At 44.2% G+C, this 25,999-nt stretch overlaps 1 protein-coding gene across 1 annotated transcript in view; it reads right to left on the bottom strand.

The window, feature by feature from the left end:
* The window catches only part of LOC122543762 (uncharacterized), a 98,092-nt gene that overhangs the window by 19,032 nt on the left and 53,061 nt on the right, over positions 1-25,999 (bottom strand). The window contains exon 4 of the mRNA XM_087974354.1: positions 13,569-14,545. Within this exon, the coding sequence (XP_087830480.1) occupies positions 13,569-14,545 (977 nt within the window). The remainder of the gene's footprint in view (positions 1-13,568; positions 14,546-25,999) is intronic.

The following is a 25,999-nucleotide window of genomic DNA, read 5'->3' as shown; positions in this document are numbered from 1 at the left end:
GGGATACGTAATCCATTAGTAACAACAAAGCAAAAAGGGAGCGTGGCACAATTTTTCTACACCACTGTCAGATGGACAGCGTATGCATGTTCATTAGAGGAACCATCAAAACATTGCAGGATTTCATCATCGTCCGAGTTTTGAAAATCAAAAGCATTAGCAAGATGGACGGGAAGTGATGAAACAGTGGCTCCTGTGTCAAACATAAATTCAATATCATGGCCATTACAGTTAAGAATTAGCATAGGTCCATCTTCTGGGCTAGCGGTAAGTATGGGAAAATTCAAAGCAGGAAGCTGCTCTATATCCGGGAGTCAGTTTTGAAAAGGATTTTGTGCAGTAAAAGGGGCAACCTGCTGAGGTCACTGGGGAGGGAGACCAGGAGATTGTCTGTTGTTTTTACTGCGGTGATGAACCAGGGACTGCTATGGAAAGGGCAGTTCTTGGACTAATGTCCTAGTTCACTGCAATTGAAACAAAGGTGTAGTTGTTGGGGGACTCTCGGGGGTAGGGGAGGCAGGGAAGAGTAATGAGAGGATGTATAGGGGCATCATGGACTGTTGGGGAAGGATACATAGGAGGACCGCAAGGTCCATTGGGATGTTGTGAATACACAGTACCATTTCTACTGAAGTGCCATACTGGACGATAGTATGAGGGTTTCATTTGCTAGCTTGACTGACCTTGCAGACGGAAAGGTCTTCTTTGAATCCTGCGTTTAAGGTTAGCCACTGCAGTTTGGGCAAGTTCTGTCTTGACCGTGCCGATGGTAGCCTTACTCTTGGGATCCTTTAGTTCTCAGAAGTAACAAACCTCTCGGCTGAATTGTGCAACCTCAGCATCTTGCCAGTGGATATTGTGTGTTTTAATAGCTTTCTGTACCTGATCAGGTAAGAGAGTCATACATAGGGCATTAAATTGGGATGATCATCCTTGTAAGGTAGTTAGTGTCACCAGAAGAAGCGCCATAGCATTCCTTAAAACGGGTAAGGAACTCCTCAGCCTCTTCGCCCGAGATGGGTTTACATGTTAAGACTTGACCCACATCAACTACACGATGCACTGCTTGATGGAGACAGGTAATAATCCAATCTGATAGTTTCCACCGGGTGCCGGACTACAAGCTGGGTATGATTATTACCTTGTAAAATTTCTCAGAACTCGCCCATTTTTCAGGCAAAAAGCTGCATTCTGAGGTGAATTAGGTCTTGGGAGGCAGCATTATAAATGGTCTTAGTCCTATTAATGTAATTAACAGATCCCTCAGGATTCCTTCCATAATTTGCAGCCTTATTGATAATGCTTGAGAGTCATGAGGTTTCCATGGTTGATAAAGATCCATAAATTGGGCTTGTCCCGGATTCAGAGCCTGTGGGTTAGGAACCTCTTCTATTCGGGAAATTTCTTTTTGGCCCTTCCACATCAGGGTGAGTGTAAGGTCTGATATTAAGGTCCTGAGACTTTGATTGCAAATCATCGGTGTCTTCGGGACTTATTAGTTTAGGAGCAGTGGAAATCAAAAGGAGTTTGTTCAGTGTTCCTTCCAGGTTTTAATTTTAATTGACTCCTAGTACAGTAGGCACCGGGTTTGTGGTAAGCCGAATTCTTATTCGGCAGGACAGCTGGGGGAAGGTTATGAGCCTTGGCACGTTCGTCATCAGAGTAAGGGGGGAGGGTTCAGGCAGGGAACCGGAGGTGGTCAGCTGACAGGATTAGAGGCATAAAATATTTCCTCCTCCGAATCAGTATCCCCCCCACCATCTACAAACGGATCAGGATTCTTTAGTAATGGGTCTTTGGAAGAGGGGAGGGTGGGGTACAAGGAACAGTCCTTGTGAGCTTCGTCCTGCGCAGCTGCAATTGCAGTCTGTTGTTTATTCACCAGTTTCCTTTTTCTTTGGTGCCCTTGACGTTTCAACGTAGATTCTGAATCTTCGCGTTTTTGTAATTTTCTCCCTTGCCTATTCCAATTCTACTTCTAAATCATGTGCTTCACATTTATATTTTAGTTCTGTCCAATTTAGTTCACATCCTTCCTCAGTTAATGGACTAACTCCCCTTTTAATACAGTTTTGTCTCCATGATGATTGCATGGATTTTTCCCATTTTTTCCCCGAGCTACCCTTTTCCACTCTGATAAGACTTCTTTCTGCTTACTTCCCTTTCTTTTTTCCCAAATCCCTTGTTCAATTTTAGTGAATAGAGTTAAATCATGTGTGCCTTCTAGAGACCAATCCTTATTCTGTTGCGAAGCTGCAGCTGATATTCTCCTTAATTGTTTCTCATAATTAATAATACAGACTTGTATTTCTGTTAGGGGACATTTGTCTTCCATCTTATCTAGGGGCCCACTCATAGTTATCCTACTTACTTTAAATCTTCACAAAACTACTGATCAACAAGGGCTCCAACCCCACAAAATACAAACGCAAACATTCATTCATCAACAAGCAAATGTGCATCCAAACCAAATCTCACAGGATTAAACTTTCTGCAAGCTGCAGGGAATCAGTGCTGAGTCTCTGTCTGTCTCACATGCGCACTCTCTCGTACATACACATGAACATTTTAAGAGAAATGAGGCACTCACATTCCAGATGTCTCATAAATCTTGGATGTGGCACATAGTTGCTTAACCAAGTATGCAAGAATTGTATCACTGGCCAGCTTTATTTTTTATATATACATGACAAAAGCAGCAGCCACCCTCTATATTTCATAAATGAAGAACACCCAACAGAACAGAACCATAACTAACAAACAACAAACAGCAAAGCAAGACAAGCCAAGTTGAACAGATACAACAGAGAAGATAATCTCGACTTAAAACTTTCACTAATCAACAACCCGACAATGAACAACAAGACTACTGATTTCTGCAAAACATTCTCAACATTGTAAAATCCTGACAGTTTCTGTTTTTAGTCCTATTTAAACAATCTCATTTAGGGTTCCGTCAGGGTACCGAGAGAGTGAAATGGGGGAAACACCACACAGATGTAGACAGAGTAATCAAGGTACAATTTTACCTTGTGGGCCCATTGGTCTGGAGTCCAACCCTTCGATGGAACTCCTCTTTTCCAGTTTCACTCAAATGTAGCCCTTGTTGGAACCCTGCTTGCAGCGCCAAATTGAGACAGCCCAGGGAGTCCCTTGTGGACTCAGACCTGTCAGCCTATCTTGGTTCATCCCGGAGATCGTACTCTTTGGAAGTCTGGAATAAAAATAAAACTCTTACAGACAGTTTAGTTTAATTTTAAATTATCCCCTTCATTAATACCATCACCGTTACAGCAGAACTCTGATACCTATAAGACAAGCTAACTGGATTCTATTAACCCAGAAGAGTAGCAATCACTCTTCTTCCAAGAGCCCTGGCGGGGTACTCTGTATACTATCTTTATACACAAGTTTTTTTTACAAAGGCGGTGCTGTGACAAACACGCTTTCTTTATATGAATTTTTTTTTACAAAAGCACTGCATGTTCTGAACTAGACAGATAACAGTGAAAGGCAATAATTCGGGAGAGAAGTAATTGATACCGAGTTTCATTTCGAGGTCAGAATCAAACACTTATTCATTTCACAAAGGAACAGCCGTGAATGTGATCACTCAATATCCTGTTTATACAAATTCACTGATGTTAAGGCAAATGTTCTTATATGCCTTACCCTCCCTGCCTGTCTATTTTCTAGTGTGGAGCAAATGTGTTCTATAATTCAACATGACATTTTAGTCTAAATGCTTAAGGACAAGTTTTCCTTACAAACATTCTCACGACCCCTTTCAAAGTTTCATAAGTTCTTTCCAAATCAGGGGGAGCAAAGCTTAATGTAGTTTCCAAAAATGCCCTAACCAATGTACAGCCACAGTATGACCTCACAACTCCTTTATTCAATGCTCTGACCAATAAAGGAAATCATACCAAACGCCTTCTTTACTAGTCTATCTATCTGCGACTCCAAGGTCTCTTTGTTCAGCAACACTCCCTTTAACTGTCAGTCCTGCCTGGATTGCTCAACCAAAATGCAATACCTCATTTCTCTGAATTAAACTCTATCTGACACTCCTCAGCCTGTTGCCCAATCCAAAAATTCTAATTTATAGCAAACTCTCTTTGCTCTCTTATTCCCTAGAAGCTGAAAATCTCCATACCACACACTCCCCCTCTGTTTTCACTTTGCTGAACTGAATCCCTGCTGTACCTCACTCTGAAGGGTGAAAATACTGACCAGCCAGGACAAGTGGATGTTGGGAAGATGTTTCCATTAGTAGGAGAGACAAGCAGCTGAGGGCACAGCCTTAGACTAAAGGGAAGACTTTTTAGAACAGAGAGAAGGAGAAACGTGACAGACAGTGGTGAACCTATGAAATTCATTGCCATAGACAGCTATGGAGGCCAGGTCATTGAGGATATTTAAGACTGAGATAGATAGGTTCTTGAGTATCAAGGGGATCGAGGGTTACAGTGAGAAAGTGAAAGAATGGGATTGAGAAACTTATCAGCCACGATTGTGTGGTATGAACAGACCTGATGGGCTGAACAGCCTAATTTCTGCACCTATGTCTGATGGTCTTTTGCTGTCCTGGGCACAGAGTGTCAGAATTGGGAGCAGGAGTAGACCACGGGCAGCATTTTAACTTTTAAAAATGAGAGTGGTTTGTGTGTGGAATGAATATCCAGACATTTTCTCACCTTCCCCCCCCATAAACATCCATTTCTTTATTGTTCAAAAATCACATGAACTCAGCCTTGAATATATTCAATGACCCCTTAACTGCAGGAAGAAATCCCCACTTCTGAACTCAATTCCTCTTGCTAATGTACCACTTGCACTACTCATGGCTCGCTGCACCTGACAACTGGCATTGTCTGGTGAGGAAGGACGCTGAGGCCCCTTTGTACATCCACACGTCATTCCTGATAAAGGGTTCATGCCCAAAATGTCAATTCTCCTGCTCCTGGAATGCTGTTTGACCTGCTGTGCTTTTCCAGCACCACACGTTTCGACTCTGATCTCCAGCAACTGCTGTCCTCACTTTCTCCATATCCCAAAACAGTATATCAACATTTAAACAAAGCACCTCCTTTCTGCTTTTTTTTTTACACAGCAAAAGCTCTAACTTCACATTGGCCACGTGTTTGCCAATTGTGGTCTTCTCTACACTGGGGAAACTGAGCATAAACTTGGGGACCAGTCCGCAGAGGCTGACCAGACCTCCCAGTCGCCACCCATTTTAATTCCCCTTCCCACTCCATTTCTGATATGACCATCTTTGGCCTCCTCCATTGCCACAACGAACCAAACCGCAAATTGGAGGAACAACACATCTTCCACCTGGGCAGCCTACAGCCTGGTGGACTCAACATGGAGTTCACCAATTTATTTACCTCCCTCGCCACCCCTTGAATTCCTTCCCAGCCCCTCCCTGCCGCCACCAACCAGATTTCTTCCTACCACTGACCAACCAGGTTGTACCCTCTACCTGTCCCCGCCTATCCCCAATTCACCACTGTGCTCCCAGCACATCCTCGTTCTGCAGCTCTCCCTACACCCATCCCCAGTCCTCAACAAGGGTGACACCCAAAACATCGACTTGGCCTCCTGATGCAGCCTGGCTTGCTACGTTCATCCAGCCTCCTGCATGTCTATTTTGCCAATTAAGTCACAGACCTGGCCCAACTTTTCCCAAGTCTGTTCCCTCCCTGGATTCACTCCCTTTCCTTTCAGTTGCAGCAAGTCAACAATTGAACATCACAATGGAAAATAAATGGAAAAGGGGATGAGAAATGTGTGTGTCGTACTCTTGGTCAATCAAAAGAAGGTCTCACACCTTTTCAGCCGACAGTGAGGAACATGTGCAATGTTTTGGTGACACCGGTGAACATGGCCATGCTTGTTAACACAGGAATGCACACAATATGCTCAGTGGCGCTGCTGGTATTATTGACAGATTTTAAGTGTCCAAATGCCAGTAGGAGAAAAAAAGGGTAGAGCCACAATTGTTTTCCCCATACGGCACAACATTTTATTGCTTTTCCATCTTGTCTGGCTGCTCAACGTTTTTGACTTTTCCCCAGTGTAGGGGTGAAGTTCAGAACTAGAGGACATAGGTTTAGAGTGAGCACGGAAATATATAAAAGGTATACCTAAGGGGCAACCTTTCCATGCAGAGGGTGGGGTGGTGTGTGTATGGAATGAGCTGCCAGAGGAAGTGGTGGTGGCTGGTACAATTACAGCACTTAAGAGGCATCTGGATGGGTATATGAATGGGAAGGGTTGAGAGGGGTATGAGCCAACTGCTGGCAAATGGAACGAGATTAATTTAGGATATCTGGTCGGCATGGAGGGGTTGGACCAAAGGTGTCTGTTTCCGTGCTGTACAACTCTGACGACTCTAAATAATACAAAGTATAATTTGACAAATAACAAACTATATCCATGTTAACACCCCTTTAAGATCATTCCAAAGGGATATCTTAAAATCTAAATAAATCTACTTTTCGAAGAGACGTTGCCCTATTTATAAATAGAAATATCCCTTTAAGAGACATAGTCAGATCTAAAGTGATAAATAAACAGTGTAGAGGGGCAAGACTGCCCTTAGAGGAACATAACACATTTAAAGGGCTTAGCTATTTTTATATTTAAAAAGATACATTGAAATTTAAAGGGGGACTTGGTCATAATTAAAAGTACATGGTAATATTTAGAAAGCATGACCATATTGGAAATAGTACAGCCACGTTTTAAAAGGGGTTGGGCTGGGGGTGAGATAGTGTAATCTTTAAGAAAATATGCAAGTTATGACGATTTGGAATGATCTTAAAGGGGTGATGGAACCATTAAATGGCAAAAGTAATTGCAAAATTCTTGAAAAGAAAATGCTTCCACATAGGTTTAGAAAATGATGAGGGGCATGGATAGGATAAATAGACAAAGTCTTTTCCCTGGGGTCGGGGAGTCCAGAACTAAAGGGCATAGGTTAAGGGTGAGAGGGGAAAGATATAAAAGAGACCTACGGGGCAACTATTTCCGTGTATGGAATGAGCTGCCAGAGGATGTGGTGGAGGCTGGTACAATTGCAACATTTAAGAGGCATTTGGATGGGTATATGAATAGGAAGGGTTTGGAGGGATATGGGTTGGGTGCTGGCAGGTGGGACTAGACTGGGTTGGGATGTCTGGTCGGCGTGGACGGATTGAACCGAAGGATCTGTTTCCATGCTGTACATCTCTATGACTCTATGTGCGGATACAGGGAAATAATTCAACAAAAGAGCCATTTCAAATTTGATAGACCAAACAATATCCTTTTGAGAGATATAAATGGGAACATCAATATTTAAGTAGAAATTCCAATTTTTGTTCTCCTCCCAAAGTCTCTGTCTTGTCAGGGTACAATGCAAGCCAGTGGGCCTTGCAACTCAACCACATCTTGTCCTCACCCAATATTCATATCTGTGTTCTTAGCAGTCAGGTTTTCAAGGGAAATAAGGAATGATGAAAAATACTGGCTTTGCCAGTGATGCTCACATTCCATGAACAAATAAATCAGATCATGGTGCTGCATGTGTAAGAATGAAATGATCAGAAACATTCTGAACTCACACTACACACAGTTTGTGGACAATGCCATTATGTCTACTTATTCTTACCATTTCAACGGATACTTAATCTGTACCAAATTAAAAGCAGCCAGGGTTTACGTTTCACTGACAATTCTCCATGTTGACTTTCTATTATCACAATCTCTTTGATGTTCTTATGTGTATTTAAATTAATCTTCAGATTGTTTCACAACTGAATGACATAACCAGACTGCAAATTCACAACTTCACCAAATGTCAAAACTTTTATTTTAGGCTGTTTGGGCACTAGCACTGACAAATAAAATATCAAAGAATTACAACGTTCTGAGGAGAGATACATATCTTGTTTCACCAAATATAATGGCAGTGCAGAGAATTTCACAAAAGTGCAATAAATATTCACTTTGTAGCCCATATTCAACTCATTCAAGAATTTCAAATTGAGTTTGAGGTAATTCAAAAGCAAATGGCAACATTTGTTTGTTAATACACTCACCATAAATTGTGAAAGATTATTTTTATCAAAGTTACAATGTGTAATGCCAAACGAAGCAATTAAGTGCAAAGTTATTTTCAACCATTTAATAAAACACTGCAAATTTTACTTCACATGAAAATACAATCATTTTATAATTTGGAAAAGATTTTACAAAGAAAATATATTCAATGAAATAGCCTACCTGGGTATCAATATTTACAACAGATTAGATTGGATTAGATTACTGACAGTGTGGAAACAGGCCCTTCAGCCTAACAAGTCCACACCGACCCTCCGAACAGCAACCCACCCAGACTCATTCCCCTACATTTACCCCTTCACCTCACACTACGGGCAATTTAGCATGGCCAATTCACATAACCTGCACATCTTTGGACTGTGGGAGGAAACCGGTGCACCCGGAGGAAACCCACGCAGACACGAGGAGAATGTGCAAACTCCACACAGACAGTAGCCCGAGGCGGGAATTGAACCCGAGTCTCTAGCACTGTGAGGCAGCAGTATGTAGCTATCATTTAGCAATTGACCAACTAATTGGAATAATTTCAGAATAAATTAGCTATTTCATTATTATATATTGAGATATTTTAATAAAAATGTCATGAAAAGGAAATCTTTAATACAAAGAACAAAACAAAGTTAAATAAAATACAAAAACATCTTACAGAATTCACTTCAAATCATATCTGTTGAATCACAAAAAGATGATGCTCAATGTACCAACTGACAAACGATCACTGGAAATGATGGAAAAACATTGTGAAGAACATATATATTTCATTTATCTCTTAAATTAATATCTACTCTGCCTTAAACAACAACTGAACGATTTTTTTGTCAATTAAAAACTACACCAGCAATACAAAGAAACTCCATCACTGAGCCGAATCTCGAATAAACATTTTTCCAGGAAATCCTTTTCAGACTTCAGGCTTCTCCAGCTACAATTAGCATGAAGGAAAGGTTAAGCTGAGTGGGGAAAGGGCGAGTAATAGCATATCTTGGCTCTCACCCAAGTATTCTCCGAAGAAAAAAAATGCACCTGTGTGCGGAGGGATATGGGCCAAATGCTGGCAAATGGGTCACTAGATTAATTTAGGATATCTGGTGGGCCTGGGCTGAGGGGTTTGTTTCTGTGTGCTCATTACAGATACTCCTCTTCTGTGATCCCCAAGTCATCTCCTCATACCAGCTGTTATCATGAAATAATCTGACAATTGTTGACTTCCATCAACCTCTTCAATCCTGAGAAATTTTCCTCTTCCTCAAAGTTTGGTTCACGTTGGCAAGTTCAATCCTTCTCCGTTCCTTAGGAGCGCACTTTATAATGTGCAACGTTCTCAATACCTGTTTAACATTCAATGGGGAAACTATTTTCAGTCCAACAGTTAGACAGAATTCCTCAGAAATGTTTTTGGCAAATGCACTGCTCCCACGAGAGCTCGTGGGTCCACAGTTAGAATGCTTTTAACAGCCTTGTTGTATTTCCCCGCCTTCCCAGGATACAGAATTTCTCCCACCAGAAATTGTTTGCTCTGAAAAAGTCCAGCAGGAAAATGATTATGGAGCTCTCAGGAAAAATGTCTCATTTGGATCACCCAAGGTTAGAAAAAGAACAGATCACTCCACGGTTACAGTTCGATTTGCCCTTTCAACATTCCTTGAATTTAAGATGTTCCATTATGATCCATTAAAAGCAGTATCCAGTCTCATCTGAGTGCAGAGCCAACTCAAGAACCAAAACAACTTTTCTGTATGCTTTTTAGATGTGACATTCTCTCTTCCTCTCTCTTTGTTGAGCCAACAAGATTATCAGGGCTGGAAGTACCACTCTCAAAGTATGATTACTGATCGACTGTTTGCTTGTGCTGCTTAACATAAGGATTTAAAAGCTGCTAGCCTGATCTTGCACAAAGCAAGAAGCCTGAAGAAGGGCTTATGCCCGAAACGTCGATTCTCCTGTTCCCTGGATGCTGCCTGACCTGCTGCGCTTTTCCAGCAACACATTTTCAGCTTGCACAAAGCACAAAAACAGACTGTTCACCCGTGCCTGCACAGAGGAGAAATTTCACTTGGAACAGACCACAAAATAAAAACTGTTATAAGTCCCACAACTCACATGGACAAAGTTAAAAACCACACAACACCAGATTATAAACCAACAGGTTTATTTGGAAGCACTAGCTTTCGGACCACTGCTCCTTCATCAGGTGGTTGTGGAGAATAAGATCATGATCACGCAATTTATAGCCAAAGGCATCCAATGTCATAGAAATGTGATACATTAAACAATTTTAGATTAAATCTTTCATCTTTTCAAATGGGTTTCTGCTCTTTGGTATGTCAATCCCAGAACTTATTTTAATTATCTTCTCAAGAGTATAATTTAAATGCAGAGCATTTCTAACAATAGGTGTGAATTCTGTCTGTGTCCCAATGTTGAGTCAGATTGACATTTTTCTTAGAAAAGCTCTGCAGTTAAATTACATTCTTGAGAAGGTAATTTATAGACTAGGGTGTAGGTTAGGGTGGATATGCTGTGCTAAATTACCATAGCATCCAGGGATGTGCAGGTTAGGGTGGATTAGCCATAGGAAATACTAAGAAAGGGGGTTGGATTGGGCGGGATACTCTTCGGAGGGCCAGTGTGGAAAAGAAAGGCCGAATGGCCTGCTTCCGTATTGTCGAGATTATATGACTGGGCCCACAAAGCAGCATTTTATCTGCATCTACCCTGTCAAACACCTTTCAGAATTCTGCTGGTTTCAATAAGATCACTTCTGGTTCATAGAGGTATACAGCAGATACAGACCTTTCGGTCAAACTCGTCCATGTCAACCAGGATTTCCAAACTAAACTAGTCCTGCATTTGGCCCATATCCCTCTAAACCTTTCTATTCACGTACTCATCCAAGTGTCTTTTTAACTGGATGTAGGTTTGCTCACTGATCTGGAAGGTTCATTTTCAGACATTTTATGACCACAGGAGGTAACATCTTCAGTGAGCATCTGAAGGAAGAACTGCTTATGTTCTTGCAAGGTATTTTGTAAATGACATTACTTTTGCTTGTTGTCTGTATACAGTCTTTCAAATTCATTAGCTTCTGTCTTGGTGGGTTTGTGGGCTACCACGATACCAAGGGGTCTGAATAGTCAGTGAGCAAACCTATATCCAGAACCTCAACCTGAGCTACAAATCTTCTCTAAACTCACTGTCTTTTCAACATTATAACTGTATCTGCATCTACCAATTCCTCAGCAAGTTCATTCCACACACAAACCACCCTCTGTCAAAACATTGCCCCTCAGGTTTCTTTTAAAATCTCTCTCCCCTCACCTTAATAAAATATTCCCCCTAGCTTTGAATTCCCCCACATTAAGGAAGAGCCCTTTGCTATTCACCTTACCTCCACCCCTCGATTTTATAAATCTCAATAAGGTCACCCCCTCACCTCCTGTGCTGCAGTGAAAATATTCCCAGCCTCTCCTAACTCAAACCCGCCAGTCCTGGCAATGTCCTGGTAAACCTTTTCCGAACCCTCTCTTATAGTATTCTCCTTATAACAGGGGGACCAGAACTGTACTCAATACTCCAAAAATGGCCTCACCAACATCCTGTACAACCTCAACATGATGTCCCATCCCCTATACTCAATGGTGTGAACAATGAAGGCAAGTGTGCTAAACACCTTCTTAACCACCCTGTCTCCCAGTGATGCAACTATCAAGAACAATGAACCTGAACACCCCGAGGTCTCTGTTCTACAACATGACCCAGGGCCCTACCATTTGCCTGTACAAGCCCGGCCCTTCCTTGTTTTAGTATACCCCTCTCATACATACACTCGCTCTCAGACACACACATATAGACAGCCCCCAAAACACTCTCAGGCTTATACTCCATCACACTCTCACTCTCACGCACAAACCTCTATGGGGTGAATTTGTATTGGCAGAATTATATTTGCAGATACATTCAAGTTTGCTCAAAAAGCACACAATCTGCAGACAGTCAATCCATGCAATATTTTATAAATTCCTACTTTGGAAATAGAACCAGTCTGATTCAAGATTAGGATACTGACAGACTCGAACCTCACACCTTTAATGCACTGTCTGAGCAGAGATGTCACCTATGTTTTATAAAGCCTTAAGTCATCTCGGGAATGTGACTTAAAAGATGTTCTGGGATTTACATATTAATGAACCAAAATCTGGAAACCATTCTAAAAGAAAGATGAAAGTCTTAACAGCAATCTAGGTTTGTTCAATATATCCTATCAGTTGCATGACACTGTGATCTTTTGCTATAAAATCTCTGTCTTATGATCCTGCTCCACAGTTACCCGATGAAGGAGCAGCACTCCTAAAGCTAGTGCTTCCAAATTAACCTGTTGGACTATAACCTGGTGTTGTGTGATTTTTAACTTTATCCACCCCAGTCCAATACTGGCACCTCCACATCATGTCCCACACCTCCCAGTGCTGCCAGTAAACTTTACAATGCTGCTGAAACGATGCAGTACCTGCACTCCTGAAAAATGTACAACTAACGATACCAGCTACTCATTCACTGCTCCATCTGATACACGACATTGGAAACTTAGTGCAGGAGGCTGAAATAAAAATGAGCAGCTTTAAAACAGAAACCTCTTGGAGCTCAAAGCTTTCAATGAGAGTCTGAGCCCGGCAGTAAGTTCAAATAACCTTTACTGTGACCCAACTTTGTTACAGCTTCAGATCCCCCCAGCAAAAGGTGGTAGAAAAAGTAGCTGCTTTTTTTTAAAAAAAGCTCAAGGCCAAAGCACACACACTCCCCCCCACCCCACCCCAAATTTCTTTACTATTAGTCAGCACCAAGTTGTCCCTTTGTAATTGGATCCTTGGTACAGCCATAACCCGGAGGAAGTATTGCCTCACTCAGCAAGTTCAACCCAGATTTTGTATCCAAGTACGTTTCTCCCCACTCATTTGCTGGGGATGACTGAATGAATTCTTTCCCACAACAGCAGTTTCCTTCCCTAAAAAGGACGTGAGTGCATCAGAATGGGATTTCCCCACCCCTTCTCCACTCTCCCCTCTCCACCCCAAAATGTTTTCATTGTTAGATTCGGAACTCCAGATTTCTGACCGAATTCCAATTCCGCCGTCTATCGCGGCAGGATTCAAACCCAGGAGCCCTTGGAACTGGATTGATGGTCCAGTCGATAATAGCATTCGCCCGTCGCTCCTTCAATCCCCCTGCGATGGCACATGGTTCCGCAGGTTGGAGGAGCAGGTGAAGACCTTCCCACACAGAGCAGGTGAACGAACGGCTTCTTCCCGGTGTGTACCCACTGGTGGCTCAGCAGGTTGGAGGGATTGCTGAAGACTTTCCCGCACTTGGGGCAGCTGGAGGGCCACTCCCCAGGTGGACCCGCTCATGCCTGAGCAGGGCAGAGGAATTGCTGAAGGCCTTCCCACACTTGGGGCAGCTGAAGGGTCTCTCCCCGGTGTGGACCCGCTCGTGCCTTAGCAGGTTGGAGGCCTGGGTAAAGGCCTTCCCGCACTCAGGACAGCTGAAGGGCCGCTCCCCCGTGTGGACCCGCTCATGCCTGAGCAGGGCAGAGGAATTGCTGAAGGCCTTTCTACACTCGGGGCAGCTGAAGGGTCTGTCCCCTGTGTGGGCCCGCCGGTGGGTCAGCAGGTTGGAGGCCTGGGTAAAGCCCTTCCCGCACTCATGGCAGCTGAAGGGCTGCTCCCCTGTGTGAACCCGCTGGTGGTTCAGCAGGTTGGAGGACTGGGTAAAGCCCTTCCCACATTCAGGGCAGCTGAAAGGCCGCTCTCCTGTGTGGACCCGCTGGTGGGTCAGCAGGGTGGAAGCGTGGGTAAAGCCCTTCCCGCACTCGGGGCAGCTGAAGGGCTGTTCCCCTGTGTGGACTCGCTGGTGGTTCAGCAGGATGGAAGCCTGGGTAAAGCCCTTTCCACACTCAGGGCAGCTGAAGGGCCTCTCCCCTGAGTGGACCCGCTGGTGCTTCAGCAGGGAGGAGGAATAGCTGAAGGCCTTCCCACACTCAGGGCAGCTGAAGGGCTTCTCCCTGGTGTGGACTCGCTGGTGCGTCTGCAAGTTGTCCATCTGACTGAATCTCTTCCTGCAGACAGGGCAGGGGAACGGCCTCTCCCCTGTGTGGACCTGCCGGTGCCTCAGCAGGGCAGAGGAATTGCTGAAGGCCTTCCCGCACTTGGAGCAGCGAAAGGGCCTCTCCCCTGTGTGGACCCGCTGGTGGGTCAGCAGGGTGGAGGCTAGGGTAAAGGCCTTCCCGCACTCAGGACAACTGAAGGGCCTCTCCCCGGTGTGCACCCGCTGGTGCCTCAGCAGTTTGGAGGAATTGTTGAAGGCCTTTCTGCATTTGGGGCAGGAAAATGGCCTCTTCCCGGTGTGGACCCACCGGTGGGTCTGAAGTTTGGAGGAACTGCTGAAGGCCTTCCGACCCTCGGGGCAGGAGAATGGCCTCTCCCCGGTGTGACTGCACCGATGAGTCTCCAGGGCAGACGGGACACGGAAGCCTTTCCCGCAGTCACCACACTTCCACAGTTTCTCCACACAGCGGGAATCCTCAGGTTTCTCCATGGCCAAAGCTTCAGCCCGTGTAGAGCCCCTCCCCGCCGTGAATTCCTCTTTCCTGACTGTAACACTGTTTCGGGCTCCACACACAATGCGGTGCAATAGTGGGGTCTCTCATCCACTTCCACTGATACTGAAAACGTATTCAAACTGGAACCAAAGAGCTTTGCTCCTTCTCACAGAATCATAGTTGAAAATTGTTGTAGTGCCAATGGAGTCAGTGACTGTCAGACATTGATGTTAAAGTGAGAACTGCAGACGCTGGAGAGTCAATGTCAAAAAGTGCAGCGTTGGAAAAGCATAGCGGATCAGGCAGCATCCAACGAGGAGTGTTAATGTTTCGGGCACGAGGTCTTCATCTGTTCATTTTGAAACTTCTGTCTTCAGATCTTCAAATACTCTGCAAAAAATATTTCAAAAGTCATCACTGGTAGTCCAGGGTAGAAATTCAAAACAAGCAATTCTACTTTCTGTGAAATTTTCTTTTCTTTTGTTATTCCATAAAATTGAAAGCACCATCCCACTCTCTCACCCTCTCTGTTCTCACTCTGCTCTCACTCATTCTTCTGAAGGATCTTACAGGGGCAGAAAAGCAAAATCAACACTGGGATACTGCTGAAAGTCAACATGTCTGATTTTGGGAAGCAAAAAAAAAAGTGTCAATTTAAGGTGAACCTGAAATGCAGCTTCTTTAGGAAAAGCTAGACACAAAATGGTTAACATCCCCAGGAAGGTGGAAGCAAAATGAAACATCAAGGCACTAATACCGACACACTTCAGTCAAACTCTTCTGCTCCCAGTAAGGGCAAAACATCTTTGAAAGCTACTCTGAAAGTCCAGTCTTCATAACCACACTTCTGCATTCACCAAATAACGATTAGAGTCATACAGCACTGAACAGGCCCTTTGGCCCAACTCGTCCGAGCTGACCAGATTTCCTAAATTAATCTAGTCACATTTGCCATTACTTGGTTCCTATATGGGCCGTGTGCTGGCAGGTGGGACTAAATTGGGTTGGCTATCTGGTCGGAATTGACGAGTTGGACCGAAGGGTCTGTTTCTGCTGTACATCTCGATGTATTCATCTGCCCACCCAGATGCCTTCTAACTGTTGCAATTGTACCAGCCTCCACCACTTCCTCTGGCAGCTCATTCCACACAAGCACCACCGTCTCCGTGAAAAAGTTGCCCCAAGGTCTCTTTTACATCTCCCCCCGTCCTCACCTTAAACCCTTGAGTTCTGGAATCCCCCATCCCAAGGAAAAAACCTTATCGCTTGACCCTATCCATGATCCTCATGATTTTATAAACGTCTATTCTGTAACCCCTCAGACTCTGGTGCAGTGGGAAAAATTGCTCCACCACCACCCTTCCGTTCCTCCTCACCCGGGTAATTAAGAGAGTTTGCAGAGTCTGCTCCCTCCCTGGACTCACTTCCCTAGCGACAAATTTTCCCCCTCCTCTCTCTCCGTTCCAGGATAAAGAGTTGCCCAGAGGGAGACAGTTTCACACAAACTGACAGGGCCACTTCCGCGTTGTGACGTCATCGTTGGGTGGGGTCTGGGGAGAGCGAGGAAGACAGGGCGAGAGAAACGGGCGGGGCGAGACTCAGGGCTCGGCCGGCAGCGGGACCCCCGCACTGCGCCTGCGCTGCCTTGCCCCGTTTGCAGACATGTCTTCCCTTCAGAGAATCCCCAGAATGTGGAAGCAGGCCACTCGGCCCAATGAGTCCATACCGACCCTCCGAAGGGTAACCAACCCACAACAACTCCCCTATCCATATTGCTCTACATTTACCCCCGAGTACTATACCTTACCTGCACATCATGCATAATTTAGCACAGCCAATCCACCCCAACCTGCACATCCCTGGGCACTATGGGTAATTTAGCCAGCAAATCCCCCTAACCTGGACAAAGTTAAAAATCACACACCAGGTTTGGGTACAACAGTTTTATTTAGAAGCGCTAGCCTTTGGAGTGCTGATCCTTCATTAGGTGGTTGCAGAGAATAAGATTATAAGACACAGAATTTATGGAAAAACGTTTCAGTGTCCTGCCAGTGAAATGATATATTGAACAAACCTGGATTGTTAAGACTTTAACATTTTCGAATAGGTTGCAGGTACCATTAATATGTAAATCCCAAATTTCCTGTAAGGCACACAAATTCACTCCTGTGGACTTATGTGTGAGTGAGTGCATGAGAGAGAGAAAATGTTTATTTTCATCCTACTGTTTATGCCTACTTGAGAACAGATGCCTTATTTCTGTTGGTGTAAATATTGTTGTAAGTCATAGCTGGGTACCAATAGTTAGATCTAAGGGAGAGAGAATTCCTAAAGTCAGGCACTATATGAATCCTCAGAGACCCCCATTTCTGGTTTACTTCCTAATAAATAAACATTAAAAACGAGCATCTATTTATTTTGAATGTTGTTTCATTTGTCTCATTTGATTCCCTGCTATGACTGTTCTCTGTGCCTGGATGGTTGACAGGCTAGGAGATTGTGGGTTGGGGCTTGATTGACTAAATGTGTTATTGTTCCCAAAGGTGGGAGTGTGGGGGGGTGGGGTGGGAGTGTGGGGGGGGAGTGGTGGTGGGGGGGTGGGGGGTCAAAGCTTCAGCAGAAATCCAGAACAGTTGAGAACAGACATCACAATCTGTGGGAACAGGGAGATCAACAGAGGACAGAAAAATCAAGACCTGAAATCCGAGCGGACACCAGACTACACTGTGGTCAGTGCTTTGATTAGCAGTGCCACCCTCTGCCTTTACCTAGCTTCCCATTTGACTACCCCCTCGATATTCAGGATCCAACCTTGTCATCCTGAAGCCATGTCTCTTAAGGAGTTTCAGATCATAATTATTCCCTTCAATGTGTGCAGTCAATTCATTCACTTTTGTTATAATGCACTTCGTTTTTAATTTCAATTTTTATGATGTTTCAAATCCAGTTTCGATTGCTGATATAGTTCTCTCCTTTCCATTTTCCATATCACTACATTGCTCACTGGCCTTAATTTGGATTGGCCATGCTAAATTGTCCCCAGCGTCAAGGGATGTTCAGGTTAGGTGGGTTAGTCATGGGAAATGGAGGGTTATAGTTCCATAGTAACAGAAGCAGATGTAGGCCATTTGTCCTGTTGAGTCTACTCTGCCATTCATGACTCTCTGGGAAAAGCAGTTCCTCCTCATCTCTATCCTAAATCTAGGGTAGGGTTTCATCCCCACAGTGCAATGAATTCCCACTTTCCACCAAAATCCCAGATGTACTCACTCAGTTGCTGTCTCACAAATCAAAGACTTCATTGTGACTTCTTCTGCTCCCAGTAAAGGCAAAACATCTTTGAAAGTTGCTCTGAAAGTCCAGTCTTCACCGAAGATATTTAGAGTCATACAGCACAGAAGGAGACCCTTCACCCCAACTCGTTTGTGCTGACCAGATATCCTAAATTAAACTAGTCTCATTTGCCTGCATGTGGCCCATGTCCCTCTAAACCCTTCCTATTAATATAACCATCCAGATGTCTTTTAAATGTTGTCATTGTACCAGCCTCCACCACTCCCTGGCAGCTTGTTCCATGCGTGCACTACCCTCTGCGTGAAAAAGCTGCCCCTCGGGTCCCTTTTAAATCACTTTCCTCTCACCTCAAACATATGCCCTCTAGTTTTGGGCTATCCTGGGGAAAAGACCTTGAATATTCACACTATCCATGCCTCTTATGAATGTCTATAAGGGCATCCCTCAGCCTCCAAAGCTCTGGGGAAAATAACCATGTCCTATTTAGCCTCTCCCTGTACCTCAAACCCTCCAACTCTGACAGCAGCCTTTCAAAGTTTCACAACATGTTTCCTGTAGCAGGGAGGCCAGAACTGAACACAAAAGGGGTGTAACCAATGTCCTATACAGCACAATGTAACCTCCCAACTCCTATACTCAATGCTCTGACCAATAACGGAAAGCATACCAAACACCTTCTTCACTATTGTATCTTCCTGAGACTCTTTCAAGGAATTCTGAACCTGCACTCCAAGGTCTCTTTGTTCTGCAACACTTCCCTTACCTGTGTCAGTTCTGCCTGGATTGCTTGACCAAAGTGTGACACCTCACATTTCTCTAAATTAAACTCCATCTCCAATTCCTTGGGACATCAGCCCATTCGATCAATTCTATTTTATATTAAAACTCTTTCCTCACGCATTCCCAAACAGCTGGAAATCTCCATCCCACACACTCTCTATTCATTCTCACTTTGCTGAACTTAATCCCTGCTGTACCACATCCTGAGGGATCTGGCTCGTGCCCACACTGAGGTGGGATGTAATTGAAACATATAGAACACTGAACGGCCTGGACACAGTGGAGGCGAGGAAGATGTTTCCATTGGTAGGAGAGACTAGGACCTGAGGGCACAGCCTTGGAGTAAACGGAAGACCTTTTAGAACAAATACAACAAGTAACTTCTTCAGCCAGAGAGTGGTGAATCTATAGAATTCATTTCCACAGAAGGCTGTGGAGGCAGGATTTGATGAAGAATTTGCACCAGACTCAAAGCGTTAACTCCGTTTCTCCGTGCATGGTGCCAGGCCTGCAGCGTTCCTCCAGCAATTTTGTTTTTGTTGCAGAATGTGTTGCCTGTTCCTTTCTTCTTTGCCTCAATCACCTAGATTGACAGGTTGTGACTCTCTCCGACAAAGATGGTAACCGCGCATGTGCCCCGCTGGACAATGTCCCAATAAAGACTGGCGTCTTTTACCCAGGCGCCCCACTGTGTACATGGATAGGTGAGATAAATTCCTTATTGAGGATTGAAAAACACTTACACTAAGCCTGTCTGAGCATTCGCTGTTCCCAACGCCATACCCTTACCCTGTGCATGGATCCTAGGAACCATCATCCCACCACCGATATTACTCATCCAGCGCAGGCTCTGTAGCCTCTTCGACACTGCGCCTGCGCATTACTTTCCTGTTATGTCGGTAGGAGACATTCAACACCGCGGCATCTATTGGGCAAGATCCCCGCCATTGTTAATAGATCCTTGCTTCTTGTTTTCAAATTTTGTGTCTCTTGCTCCTATATCTATTTTTACTTCTTGCTTTGACTTTAGCTCATTATGTTATTTCATTTCCTTTATGAAGTTCATTTCCTATCTGTGTCCACCCAACAATTCTGATGTTCTTCGCAAATTTGATAGCGGTGTAGGGTATACCATGCAAAATGGCAATGAAACATTACTTCTGGTGGTGGGCGTTGATTTATTCAGTCCACTGCATACAGGAATTACTTTATGTTCAGGATTCCCATTTGAAACATTAAACGTTGCTCCCATTTTAGACAGGGAAATTTATTTTTTGTCTGAAAGGTAAGCTCTGGTCCATGAGCATTTGTGTGGAGTCTACTGACAAGAAGTGCCTTTGCAGGTTGCTCCTTGCCTCACCCCCACACCAGCAGACCTCCTGACCTCTCTCTGTCCTTTAGTACTCCTCCATGTGTCACCACCGTATCCTTCAGGCTCTTGTTGCTGTATCAAGTCTTCTTGTCTAATTGACTCAACACTCCTCCTCCCTTTGTACAGGAATTGCTCCCTAACCTATGTAGCAACTCGGTCACAAAATACATCAAAGTCACGCACTTAAGACCTGAGATCCAGATCAAGTCACAACCAAGTGGTTCCATGAGCTTTGCAATTAAAATTAAATGCAGTCTAGCCAATCTGAGATAATCTGTGTGAAGAAGTTTCCTAATTTGTTTCCTCAAAATGAATCACATCCTACTCATTTGTGTTTTTTAATATGGACCGATATCGATTCCCCTAGCACTTGACCATTCTAATTCTGTGATTGAGCCACTTACTGGCCTCGAGCCATGAGTAGAACCTGTCAAGTGCCACCGTTAAGCCACACCTACAAACTCGTCTCCCATTCACTCTCAGCTTTCCCTCATAACCGAGCAACGGGGACAGGAATAAAACGAACGGGAGTAAAACTCACTTTGAATATGATTAGGTTGACAGTAGAAGAGCGAGCGAATGTTCAGCACAAAAAGCAAAGTTTCAAAGGAACATTGTACAATGTGGGTGTCAAACCCATGACCTCAGAATAAAAATCTTTTGTTCTATTACTGAGGTAGTTGGACATATAGTCAGGGTATAACCCAGTTCTTATATCAAGGCAAAATAACTTCTTAAAATCCACAAAAATAAATACATTGATCAGCAGAAGTCCACAGCTCCAATGCTTTCTGCTCAAAAAGCAGCAAAATCATTGAGATTCCACTTTGCTTTTGCTTCTTTCTCACCGCTGACATCCAGTTTCTTCAGCTTCTCTTCTTGGATGTAAAGTTGTTTGTGTTTTTTGTGCTTATTTTGAAAGCAAATTCGCTTCAATATCAACAAAACTGACAGGCAAACCTGACACACAAAGAGCCACTCGCTACCACATATCCCCAATTCTCACTTAAAATAAAAGAAGTAAGCAGTTGAGAACATTTAGAAAGTAGGTGAGTGACTTTTATGGGTGACTCGCTTGGGCCTTTGCAAACGCTGCTCACAGGTTTCGTGATCAGTTTCCCTGAGCCTGTGCTCGGTGTATTGGGAGATTAGGCCCGGGTTGCAGAATCTCACATCCCAAGGATTTGCAGTCGACCCCAAATGAAGCTGCATTGTTGCTTTTTGCTGGCAGCAGAGGATTGGAGATTAGAGGACTGGAACAGTGCTGCTTTTCTGTTTTTTTCCCTTGTGTTGTTCTGTATGGAGCTGAGGAAAGCGAATCATTATCGGGATTGTTTAAAACCAAAAACATAAAGTTTCTAAAGATTCAAGTGCAGGAATTCAGTCAGTTAACTATTCTGTGATTGTGTTTATCCAAATGTTAGTATAAGATACTTGGACATATCTATATTTGACATTTCCAGAACAACCAATAATTGGAGAATATTTTCTTGCAGGGTGTGTCCCCAATGACAGGCGGAAATATGCAATAAGGAAACAGTGAAGACTATAGGAACAGGAGTAGGCCATTTAGCCCCTCAAGTGTTTTCCAACGTTCAATTAAATCCTGGCTGATGTGAGGCCTAACTTCATTTACCTGCCTTTGGCCCATGTCCCCTCAGACCTTTCCTGAAAAAAAAACTCTTTCAGATTTAAAGTTGACAAATGATCCTGCATCCACTATCGTTTGTGTAGGATAGTTCGAAACATCTGACAAACTCAATGTGTAGAAGTGCTTCTGAACATGTCCCCTGAATAGTCTGGCCCTAATTCAGTAATTTTGCTCCATTTGAACTCTCAACTATTTTGGTGAACAGCCGTACGTGCTGCCTAAATGCACCACAGTGTCTGAGATGTTATAAAAACCCAGTAAGATCCCAAAACCCGAGTGTTAATGAATTCCAGCTTCAGACTGCAGTTACTGAAATAGCAATTGTCCTCCATCAGTGCTATTTTACCAAAGTAATAGCTGGGGCGTTCATAGTAAACAGTCTGATCACAGACACTGCAGACACACCCATGTCACCAGGAACTATCCTTGTGAGTGGATACTTACAAAGGATACAGTAGCACATCTGCCTTTTCCTCAGTTTCACTTGCATTGTCACTTGTGTCTCTATTTTGAAACATGAACAGACTGAGCCGAATAGAGTCTTAATAAAAGCAAATTACTGTGGATGCTGGAATCTGAAACCAAAAGAGAAAATGCTGGAAAATCTCAGCAGGTCTGGCAGCATCTGTAAGGAGAGAAAAGAGCTTATGTTTCGAGTCTAACTGACCCTTCGTCAAAGCTCCTTTGTCAAACGAATAGAGTCTTTCTCAGGCTACGGTTTTGTAGCACTATCATTGCTTTAAGAAATGTTCGAGGTTTAGAAGCCGATGATTCTCACCGTGTTCAAGCATTACCCAACTATCGACAGAAATAATTAGCCAACATCTGGAACAAATGCTTCCAGATATACCTGAGGAATTCCGGTTTGATGGGCCTTGAACTTTAAGTGGAACGAAGGGAAATTTGTGTCCCCATGTAAAATGATAGTGGCTGGCCATCTCAATGTTTCCCGATGCAGGGCTACCTGACCCTCAGGAAGGATTTTTTGATAAACGTCCACAATGTTTCCAGCTGCAACACGACGTAATAGGGCAAACTCGGTGATGGCATGCAGCTATTGTGACACAATAATGATGCTGGCCCCCCGAAACATGAATATGAATTAGTCATGGGTCACGTGGTACTGAATCATTCAAATGAATGTTATTCCTTTTCCAGGGATTTATTTGAGGGAGGAGTTAAATGGGCAGGAGTTACATGTGGGGTTCTCTCTTCCTTCACTCCCATCACCCGCCCATAACCCCATTGCACTTTGCCCTGTAACCGCTGACGGTGGAACACCTGCCCATTTCCCTCCCTCTCACCAGTATCCAAGCGCCCAAGCATACCTTCTAGGTGAAGCAGCACTTTACCTGCACTTTCCACAGCCTAGACTACTGCATTCACTGCTCACAATGGTCTCGTCTACATTGGATAAACGAAGCGGAGCCTGGGTGACTGCTTCGCAGAATATCTAGTTTCTGCCCGCAATAAAGGCCCTGAGCTTCCAGTTGCCTGCCACTTCAGCACACCACCCTGTTCCCTGTCCAGCATCTTTGCCTCAGACTTGTTGCACTGTTCCAGCAAAACAGTTTTGCACTTGGGGACCCTACAAACCTCCTCGATATTGAATTCAATAATTGTAGGACCTGAACTTCCCCATATCTTAGCCCCCTACCACGCACACAAGGCTTTGTTTATCACATAGTCTGCCATTACACACCACCTATAGTTAGCCACTAACAGTCTCCTTTAACAGCTATTCACCCTCCCAGACACATCGCTATCAACTCTTTTGTCTGTCCAAACATTCTTGTCTCCCTTTGGGTTCTATCCCTATCTATCATTTACTCCACCCGCCTTCCTCCCACCGTCCTTAACCGATATTTTCCCAATCACCACCAGTTCTGTGGAAGGGTCACCGGATTCTTCTTCACAGATGCTGAGCTTTTCCAGCAACTACTGTTTTTGATTCTGATATACAGCATCCGCAGTATTTTCAGTTTTTATTTAGAGAGAGTTGGAAATTGTTTAGAGAGACAGAGCGAGAGAGGGAGTGAGACAGAACAGCCATGAACCGTTGACCTCCGTTCTCAGTCATAACCTAAAATCATTGCAGTACAATCACTTCCCTTAATCCTGCATAACGGGAAGCATGGGATGCGGGCTTGTGGCGCAAACGGGAGCGCGCCTGACTCCAAATCAGGAGGTTTCGTGTTCAAATCACGTCACGCTCACTGCGATTAATCGAAGCTCAATTACATGTGCTTCACATCAAGAAATCAGATCTCCACTGCTGTTGCGCAGACATATAGAGGCTGTGAAAACATAAATGTTGTCTAAATTGCCACATTCTGTTGGTCGAACTGTCAGTTCACTCAATCACAAAATCTGTCGCAGCCCACCTTAGCTCTGCTGGTTCCACAATGAGTAAACGCGTGCCTCTATTCGTATGGCAATCTTGTGTTCTCCCTGTAAATGTTCATATTGTTACTTTGAACATGACCGCCCCGAATTCCCTGTTATGTCCATGGAATCTGCCTCTTTGTCACTGTCAGACAGGGATTTACTGACCCCAACCACTCCCTGTGCGAAAACGTTCTTCCTAATGTCACTTTTACTACTTTTCCTAATGACTTTAAATCTCTGCCTAATCGCTTTTAATCCTTTCAGACGTGGGAGAATTTTCACTACTTTCTTTTATCTCTGTCTCGACCTCTCATGACTTGGAAAAGTTCGATCAGGCCAGCTTTCAACCTTCTGTTCACCAACTTTCCAACCTGCCTTCACTGCTGACATTCCTCATACACGGGAACCATTAACATCGACTGGTTCAGTGCTGTCTCCAATCACTTCACTTCCTGAAGTATCACACTCAGAATTGAGCAATAATGCAGCTGGAGGATCCATTCGGAGTCGGACTGCGCGGGCGAGCTATGTGAAACACTTGCTTTCACTTTGAACAAATGTTTCTCTTTGCCGTGTTCACTGCAATGGTAGCTCTGCCCCATCCCGACTTCAGGCAGTGCGGTCTCTTTTGACGAAGCTCTTTTTTGAAAAGCTTGATCGGGCATTTCTGTACAAGTCAAACTAAGATACATGAGCTCGTCGGGGCTTTGAACCGGCGACCTCTCACGCGTCTGCGTAGTAAACGACCCAGAGTGGGAATCATGCGCCAAGACCAGTTAGCCATATGCCGTGCGCCCACCCTCTCACCTCCGAAAGCAGCTGAGACTTGCTCAGTATGAAATACATTCTATATTGCTCCAAGAACTGCATGCAGCAAAGAGTTTCCAGAATATCTGCTTCTCATTCTGTCTCCCAGGACCCAGGCTTTCTCCACTGGCAGATAATTACACCATTCTGTTTCTACATTTGACTCGAACACCCGAGTAGCCAGGGATGAGCAATGTCCTCCTCAATAAAGGGGACAGAGAACAGAAGAACACCACTCGTGTGTCACCTCAACTTTCTACATTGGGCCAGTATATCATTGTGATCTTCAAAGATTTTTGGGGATGCGGATGAGGAGGCAAGGTACAGAACATAGCACCAGTACAGGGGAAACATCTGAAGAGCAACATGGAATAGATGGCAGAGGATGGCTTCGATCCATTGACCTCTGGGTTATGGGCCCAGCACGCTCCCGCTGCACCACTCTGCTACACTGCACTGGAAGCTTTTCCAGGGAAGCATTCAGCTTGTCATCTGGAGTGTGGCATGCACATTCGAGATTGATCTTCACTACTCTCGTGAAATATGCTGTTGCGAAGATGTATCGCTGTTGCGCAAATACAAGCGTTGTCCAAATTCCCACATTCTGCTTTTCGAACTGTGATTTCGCTCCGAATTACACAATTTCAAAAATCACTATGTTCAGACGTAAACACAGAGCCCACAGAAATTATTAGCGAACATACAGAAGAAATCCTTCCAAACTTACCTGGCGAAGTTCGGTTTGGTGGGTGCTGACCTTTAAATAGAAGGAAGGGAAGTTTGCCTCGAAGCCGTTTAATGTGGAGATGTATTCCCCATGGAAACTGATAGTGGCTGCCCGTCCCAATGCTGGGTTGCCTGACCCTCAGGGAGGTTTCTTTGCTAAACTGTGTCCAAGCCTTCCAGTCGCACGTCACAGGACAATGCACAGTGATGGCCTGCAGGTATTGTGACACAATAATGATGCTGACCCCGGAACACGGGTCACGTGGTACTGAAT

This window comes from Chiloscyllium plagiosum, unplaced genomic scaffold (assembly GCF_037043375.1).
Source record: "Chiloscyllium plagiosum isolate Xiang-an unplaced genomic scaffold, Cpla_swu_hap1 HiC_scaffold_27, whole genome shotgun sequence".
NCBI lineage: Eukaryota > Metazoa > Chordata > Chondrichthyes > Orectolobiformes > Hemiscylliidae > Chiloscyllium > Chiloscyllium plagiosum.
This window is presented reverse-complemented; position numbering and strand designations above follow the sequence as displayed.